The following is an 8,457-nucleotide window of genomic DNA, read 5'->3' on the forward strand; positions in this document are numbered from 1 at the left end:
AGTTACCACAGACTGACTCTCTATCAGAGTTACCTCAGACTGACTCTCCATCAGTTACCTCAGACTGACTCTCTATCAGAGGAGTTACCTCAGACTGACTCTCTATCAGAGGAGTTACCTCAGACTGACTCTCTATCAGAGGAGTTACCTCAGACTGACTCTCTATCAGAGGAGTTAACTCAGACTGACTCTTTATCAGAGGAGTTACCTCAGACTAGGGCTGCTCGATTAATCGGATTTTAATCTAGATTACGATTTGGGCTGTCAACGATCATTAAAACTAAATAATCGCCATAAAACGATTTTGCACAAATCAAGCGCACCCTACACTGCAGAGCTATACTGTGCTTGGCCCCTCCCCGCCCCCCCCAAAGCCCCAAAACAAACACTTCAAAGCGAGACGAGTTGTCAATCGAGGCGCACGCATGCTCCTCTCGAACAAAACACGACAAGAAGAAGATTATGGCAGCAGAAAGAGAGGTGGACAAGAGAGCTAAAACCACGTCAGTGGTGTGGAAACACTATGGGTTCGCGGAGACAGATTTGGACCAAGTTGACACGGTGTGTAAAATTTGCTACGCAGTCGTAGCTGCCCCTCAAAGCAGCCCTTCTCAGTGCATTCCGCTCGTTCATGCCAGACAACAGTTGCTGGTCCATTCACTTTGCCGTCAAAATAAATCGGTGTCGGCCTATTTAGGAGAGGCGCTCATATTTACAAGTGTCAGATAAACATGAAACGTCACTTACCTAAGCAAAAGGGTCTATTTTACCAAATGCTGGGTTTTGAAGCCTCGGCGCTACCATTAAATAACTTATTTAGACACGTTCTGTCCTAGTGAAATTATTTTTCCGAGGTAGTCTTCTTCTGTCGTGGTGGCGGTGCTTTGAAGCTTCTTTATTTATCAGTTTTGGCACTTTTATTAATTTATTTTCAAGGTCAAGGTTCACTATTTGTCTCCCAAAGAACATTGTTAAAAAGAAAAGCCACTGTCAACATTTAATAAATTAATTGTTATCAAAGTCAATAATTTGATTTGTTAAGAAAATGTTAAAACTTTTGATAAAAAAAAAAAATTCAATGAATAATCGTGTTTAATAATCGTGATCTCAATCTCAATCAAAATAATCGTGATTATAATTTTTGCCATAATCGAGCAGCCCTACCTCAGACTGACTCTCTATCAGAGGAGTTACCTCAGATTGACTCTCTATCAGAGGAGTTACCTCAGATTGACTCTCTATCAGAGGAGTTACCTCAGACTGACTCTCTATCAGAGGAGTTACCTCAGACTGACTCTCTATCAGAGGAGTTACCTCAGACTGACTCTCTATCAGAGGAGTTACCTCAGACTGACTCTCCATCAGAGTTACCTCAGACTGACTCTCTATCAGAGGAGTTACCTCAGACTGACTCTCTATCAGAGGAGTTACCTCAGACTGACTCTCCATCAGAGGAGTTACCTCAGACTGACTCTCTATCAGAGTTACCTCAGACTGACTCTCTATCAGAGTTACCTCAGACTGACTCTCTATCAGGAGTTACCTCAGATTGACTCTCTATCAGAGGAGTTATCTCAGATTGACTCTCTATCAGAGGAGTTACCTCAGATTGACTCTCTATCAGAGGAGTTATCTCAGATTGACTCTCTATCAGAGGAGTTACCTCAGATTGACTCTCTATCAGAGGAGTTACCTCAGACTGACTCTCTACCAGAGGAGTTACCTCAGACTGACTCTCTATCAGAGGAGTTACCTCAGACTGACTCTCTATCAGAGGAGTTACCTCAGACTGACTCTCTATCAGAGGAGTTACCTCAGACTGACTCTCTATCAGAGGAGTTACCTCAGACTGACTCTCTATCAGAGGAGTTACCTCAGACTGACTCTCTATCAGAGGAGTTACCTCAGACTGACTCTCCATCAGAGGAGTTACCTCAGACTGACTCTCTATCAGAGTTACCTCAGACTGACTCTCTATCAGAGTTACCTCAGATTGACTCTCTATCAGAGGAGTTACCTCAGACTGACTCTCTATCAGAGTTACCTCAGACTGACTCTCTATCAGAGGAGTTACCTCAGACTGACTCTCTATCAGAGGAGTTACTTCAGACTGACTCTCCATCAGAGGAGTTACCTCAGACTGACTCTCTATCAAGAGTTACCTCAGACTGACTCTCTATCAGGAGTTACCTCAGATTGACTCTCTATCAGAGGAGTTATCTCAGATTGACTCTCTATCAGAGGAGTTACCTCAGACTGACTCTCTATCAGAGGAGTTACCTCAGATTGACTCTCTATCAGAGGAGTTACCTCAGACTGACTCTCTATCAGAGGAGTTACTTCAGACTGACTCTCTATCAGAGGAGTTACCTCAGACTGACTCTCTATCAGAGGAGTTACTTCAGACTGACTCTCTATCAGAGGAGTTACCTCAGACTGACTCTCTACCAGAGGAGTTACCTCAGACTGACTCTCTATCAGAGGAGTTACCTCAGACTGACTCTCTATCAGAGGAGTTACCTCAGACTGACTCTCTATCAGAGGAGTTACCTCAGACTGACTCTCTATCAGAGGAGTTACCTCAGATTGACTCTCTATCAGGAGTTACCTCAGACTGACTCTCTATCAGAGTTACCTCAGACTGACTCTCCATCAGAGGAGTTACCTCAGACTGACTCTCTATCAGAGTTACCTCAGACTGACTCTCTATCAGAGTTACCTCAGACTGACTCTCTATCAGAGGAGTTACCTCAGACTGACTCTCCATCAGCCTGTATGCTGCAGACTTACAAAATTGACAACATGTAATAATATAAATCATCTTAAACACACTGGATAAGAGTCATCACTGCTGTAGGTACAGTAGGTCACATGACGGCCAGCTGTTCTCAGGTACCATCAAGCCCTCAGAAGAATGGAGAAGAACAGTGGCCAAGATAAAGAGCTTGGAAGCTGAGAGAAATATATAAATGACTGGGCCTACACTACTTCTTCAGGGTTCCCTAAAGTCACAAACTACAGGAAGAACTATCACTTATTTCCCATCATGCTAACTAAAATGATTGTTCTATTATGAAAAACACACTGTTATGGCAGGAACATTATGGATGAATGAATGGTACAGAGAGGGAAAAATAACTTAAATAGAGCTAATAGTATGCTAATAATCAAAACTAGAGCTGAGAAGAGTGCTTTTCACCAACGAGACTCCTCGTCTAGAACTTTGTAAGTGGGGAATAAAGCTTGGATGCGGTTCTGTCCAGGTTTGAGGGAGGGAAGTGTGGTTGGGAGTAATCCTAACAGACAGACACTGTTTAAGCATTTAAACATGAATGTTATCACATGCATGGTTTAAATACACCGCCACTTTAAAAGACTGGGGTGACTTACCGCTTTCTCAAAATCCATCTCTGAAAAGAATCTAAACCAAGGTTCATTCTCTACATCTACATCTTCTGGACTTACATCCTGAGTCTACAGGGGCGTGGCGAGAAGGAGAGGAGGAGAGAGACAGAGACAGAGAGAAGAGAGTTCAAACAGCAACGTTACAGAACAAACACAGAGATAATGAGGCTATGACACATTCATGATGGCATCCACACAAGATGTTCTGAGGTTCTACATACACACAAGACGTTCTGACATTCTAAATACACACAAGGCGTTCTGAAGTTCACCAGAAGGCTCTTTCCAAGGTTCCCTCCCTCCTCTGTGTGTCGATCTGGCGCAATTTCACTGTTTATCTTGTACATACCAAAAAAATCTCACCGTCTGGATTTCTGTGTTTTTGTCCGAACACACGGTGCCAAGACAATTCCTAGAACCACGGATTCAACGGACCAGAGAAAAATACAAGAGCCAGCTGAAGCTGCCAAGACACTGGCCCATAATGACGACCACAAGCGCCAAACTTCCACACGAAAAACAGGAGCTTGTCATCATTACTGTCTACTGTATGGGCTTGTGGTCATTATTATCAACTGTATGTGACCTTGTTGTCATTACTGTCTACTGTATGGGCTTGTGGTCATTATTGTCAACTGTATGTGACCTTGTGGTCATTATTGTCTACTGTATGAGCTTGTTGTCATTACTGTCTACTGTATGAGCTTGTTGTCATTATTGTCTACTGTATGAGCTTGTTGTCATTATTGTCTACTGTATGAGCTTGTTGTCATTACTGTCTACTGTATGAGCTCATTACTGTCTAATGTATTGGCTACTGTGCTGCACCAGGATGTGGGCGGAGCTGCTAACAGTCTCTAATAGTTCATTATATTTGAGCTGCAGACCAACAGTAATTACATTATTGCGTAATCCAATAAGCAGTGGTTGATCCGTGCTGTAGCTCTGTGGTTCTCCGTTCTCTACTCTGTATTTGGGGAACGGAACAGGCTGCGGTTCCGTCTGCTGAACCCCAAACGCATCGGATGTTTCTCTTGTTTACTCGCTACTCGTTGTTTCAATTAAATATTCTCCAGAGGAAGAAGGATTACTAATTTACCTATTTGGTGGGATAATCCCAACAGAGACTCCTCAAGGACATAGTGGTGTCATAGCCTCCCGTCACCACACTGTTCGTGGGCACTATCGCACATCCCCTGGTGACAACCTGTCCCTATTGTGAGTGTGCACTGTGTTCTTCACCAGGAAGATTCCAGCAAAACACCCACATCTGAACACCAGCGAGACAATGGCTATCCTGCCAGAGACGCCTCCACAGCAGACGCAGCAGGAGTCGTCTGTCATCGTAACAGGACACCCGTTAGGAATGTGGTACACATGGCGCTTCAGTCAGAGCATACGTGGGTTCAGAGCTGTCCTAGTTAGTGAAGCAGCCTCCTAATCCTCCGAGAGGGGGAGCAGCTAGCTCACGGCATGCGGGCGGCGTCTGAACAGACAAACACAAGCGCGGCGGCGAGCGGAGCGACTAGCGTACCGTTCTCTCCAGCTTCAGCACCGACGATCTCCCTGGCTCGTACTGGAAGATGCTCTTGGGCTCGGCGCGGTACTTCCTGGTGTCGACCCTCTGATCCGGGGGCTCCCACTCACTCCTGCAGGGGGGAGACAGACACGGTCCTTATCAGCCAGTCGCCATGGCAACCGGCTCGGGCTAGCGTTCCGTCTGAAGTCCTCATCCATGGTGGTCTTTCATTCCCGTCTCTCTACCTCTCTCTCTCTACCTCTCTCTCTACATCTCTCTCTCTACTGTACCTCTCTCTAGCTCTCTCTACCCCTCTCTCTCTTTCTCTCTACCTCTCTCTAGCTCTCCTACCTCTCTCTACCCCTCTCTCTCTCTTTACCTCTACCTCTCTCTTCTGTACCTCTCTCTCTACCTCTCTCTACCCCTCTCTCTCTCTTTACCTCTCTCTAGCTCTCCTAGCTCTCTCTACCCCGCTCTCTCTCTTTCTCTCTAGCTCTCTCTAGCTCTCTCTTCTGTACCTCTCTCTACCCCTCTCTCTCTCTTTACCTCTCTCTCTACCCCTCTGGCTCTCTCTCTACCCCTCTCTCTCTCTCTACCCCTCTCTCTCTCTCTAGCTCTCTACCTCTCTCTCTACCTCTCTCTGGCTCTCTCTACCCCTCTCTACCCCTTTCTCTCTGCCTCGCTCTAGCTCTCTCTACCCCCCTCTCTCTCTCTCTACCTCTCTCAAGCTGTCTCTACCTCTCTAGCTCTCTCTCTCTACCCCCCTCTCTCTCTCTCTACCTCTCTCAAGCTGTCTCTACCTCTCTCTGGCTCTCTCTCTCTACCCCTCTCTACCTCTCTCTACCCCTCTCTCTCTCTAGCTCTCTCTAGCTCTCTCTACCCCCCTCTCTCTCTCTCTACCTCTCTCTGGCTCTCTCTCTCTACATCTCTCTACCCCTCTCTCTCTCTAGCTCTCTACCTCTCTCTACCCCTCTCTTTCTCTCTCTTTCACTGTGATGTAGCACAGAATCCAATGTATAGTCACGTGTCAAGTTACCAAATCCTGTAAACCAGTTGACCAAAGCCAGAGCTCTATGTCCTGAGAGAGTAGAGATATCCTGAGAGAGAAGAGATATCCTGTCCTGAGAGAATAGAGATATCCTGAGAGAGTAGAGATATCCTGTCCTGAGAGAGTAGAGATATCCTGAGAGAGTAGAGATATCCTGAGAGAGTAGAGATATCCTGAGAGAGGAGAGATATCCTGAGAGAGTAGAGATATCCTGAGAGAGTAGAGATATCCTGTCCTGAGAGAGTAGAGATATCCTGTCCTGAGAGAGTAGAGATATCCTGTCCTGAGAGAGTAGAGATATCCTGAGAGAGTAGAGATATCCTGAGAGAGAGAGATATCCTGAGAGAGTAGAGATATCCTGAGAGAGTAGAGATATCCTGAGAGAGTAGAGATATCCTGAGAGAGAGAGATATCCTGAGAGAGTAGAGATATCCTGAGAGAGTAGAGATATCCTGAGAGAGGAGAGATATCCTGTCCTGAGAGAGTAGAGATATCCTGAGAGAGGAGAGATATCCTGAGAGAGTAGAGATATCCTGAGAGAGTAGAGATATCCTGAGAGAGGAGAGATATCCTGAGAGAGGAGAGATATCCTGAGAGAGTAGAGATATCCTGAGAGAGTAGAGATATCCTGAGAGAGGAGAGATATCCTGAGAGAGAAGAGATATCCTGTCCTGAGAGAGTAGAGATATCCTGAGAGAGGAGAGATATCCTGAGAGAGGAGAGATATCCTGAGAGAGTAGAGATATCCTGAGAGAGGAGAGATATCCTGAGAGAGAAGAGATATCCTGTCCTGAGAGAGTAGAGATATCCTGAGAGAGGAGAGATATCCTGAGAGAGGAGAGATATCCTGAGAGAGTAGAGATATCCTGAGAGAGTAGAGATATCCTGAGAGAGTAGAGATATCCTGAGAAAGAGAGATATCCTGAGAGAGTAGAGATATCCTGAGAGAGGAGAGATATCCTGAGAGAGAAGAGATATCCTGTCCTGAGAGAGTAGAGATATCCTGAGAGAGGAGAGATATCCTGAGAGAGGAGAGATATCCTGAGAGAGTAGAGATATCCTGAGAGAGTAGAGATATCCTGAGAGAGTAGAGATATCCTGAGAGTAGAGATATCCTGTCCTGAGAGAGTAGAGATATCCTGAGAGAGTAGAGATATCCTGAGAGAGTAGAGATATCCTGAGAGAGGAGAGATATCCTGAGAGAGGAGAGATATCCTGAGAGAGTAGAGATATCCTGAGAGAGGAGAGATATCCTGAGAGAGTAGAGATATCCTGAGAGAGTAGAGATATCCTGAGAGAGGAGAGATATCCTGAGAGAGTAGATATCCTGAGAGAGTAGAGATATCCTGAGAGAGGAGAGATATCCTGAGAGAGTAGAGATATCCTGAGAGAGTAGAGATATCCTGAGAGAGTAGAGATATCCTGAGAGAGGAGAGATATCCTGAGAGAGTAGAGATATCCTGAGAAAGAGAGATATCCTGAGAGAGTAGAGATATCCTGAGAGAGGAGAGATATCCTGAGAGAGAAGAGATATCCTGTCCTGAGAGAGTAGAGATATCCTGAGAGAGGAGAGATATCCTGAGAGAGGAGAGATATCCTGAGAGAGTAGAGATATCCTGAGAGAGTAGAGATATCCTGAGAGAGTAGAGATATCCTGAGAGTAGAGATATCCTGTCCTGAGAGAGTAGAGATATCCTGAGAGAGAAAAGATATCCTGAGAGAGTAGAGATATCCTGAAAGAGGAGAGATATCCTGAGAGAGTAGAGATATCCTGAGAGAGTAGAGATATCCTGAGAGAGTAGAGATATCCTGAGAGAGGAGAGATCTCCTGAGATCTATGTCCTGAGAGAGGAGAGAGTAAAGCGCATTGTGCTGCCTCTGTGTATGAAATGCACTATACAAATAAAGCTTGATTGATTTGATTGATTGAGAGATGGACCAACCTTGTGGCAGGTTTGAGGGAGGAGGACCGTGTTGGCACTGGCACCGACTGACCTCTGGACTCAACTTCAGCAGCACTTCTTGAACGTGGCACCCCCTTCACTGGAAATGGACACAGAAGCAACATGTCATGAAAAAGCTGAGGGTTTAACATGTTTTTTGAATGATTTTTCAAGGTGCCCACCCACATCCATTGCATGACCAAAACGGTGGTAGAGCAATTATCAACTTTCTCGAAAATGCTAGCTTTGTCAAGATTTTGATCTGAACCATTGTATATGATCATAAGTAACCTTAAAACAGGGCTAAACATGCATTTTCCCTTTACTACTCCTTTAACACTTTGCAGAAAAGTCTCAACTCACCATCCTCCAGATAACCAAAGGCAGAGGGAGTGTCATCTGGAAAAAAGCAAAAGAATCAAAATATAATTTCTTATAGAATCGGAATTGCTGATCAGACGGGAAGGAACATATGAACACATCCAGCAGAGGGCGCTGTGGTAGTAGTCGTATCACACTGATTAGAACAGTTCACTAACCCT

At 45.1% G+C, this 8,457-nt stretch overlaps 1 protein-coding gene across 2 annotated transcripts in view; it reads right to left on the minus strand.

The window, feature by feature from the left end:
- LOC311319791 (sorbin and SH3 domain-containing protein 1-like) overlaps positions 1 to 8,457 on the minus strand; it is a 77,069-nt gene that overhangs the window by 34,879 nt on the left and 33,733 nt on the right. For both annotated transcript variants that reach the window (XM_084451396.1, XM_084451395.1), the window contains exons 9-11: positions 8,279 to 8,314; positions 7,916 to 8,015; positions 4,940 to 5,054 (exon numbers count right to left, since the gene is read on the minus strand). In XM_084451396.1, coding sequence (XP_084307522.1) covers positions 4,940 to 5,054; positions 7,916 to 8,015; positions 8,279 to 8,314 — 251 coding nt within the window. The remainder of the gene's footprint in view (positions 1 to 4,939; positions 5,055 to 7,915; positions 8,016 to 8,278; positions 8,315 to 8,457) is intronic.

This window comes from Borostomias antarcticus (genome assembly GCF_949987555.1).
Source record: "Borostomias antarcticus genome assembly, chromosome: 2".
Lineage (NCBI taxonomy): Eukaryota > Metazoa > Chordata > Actinopteri > Stomiiformes > Stomiidae > Borostomias > Borostomias antarcticus.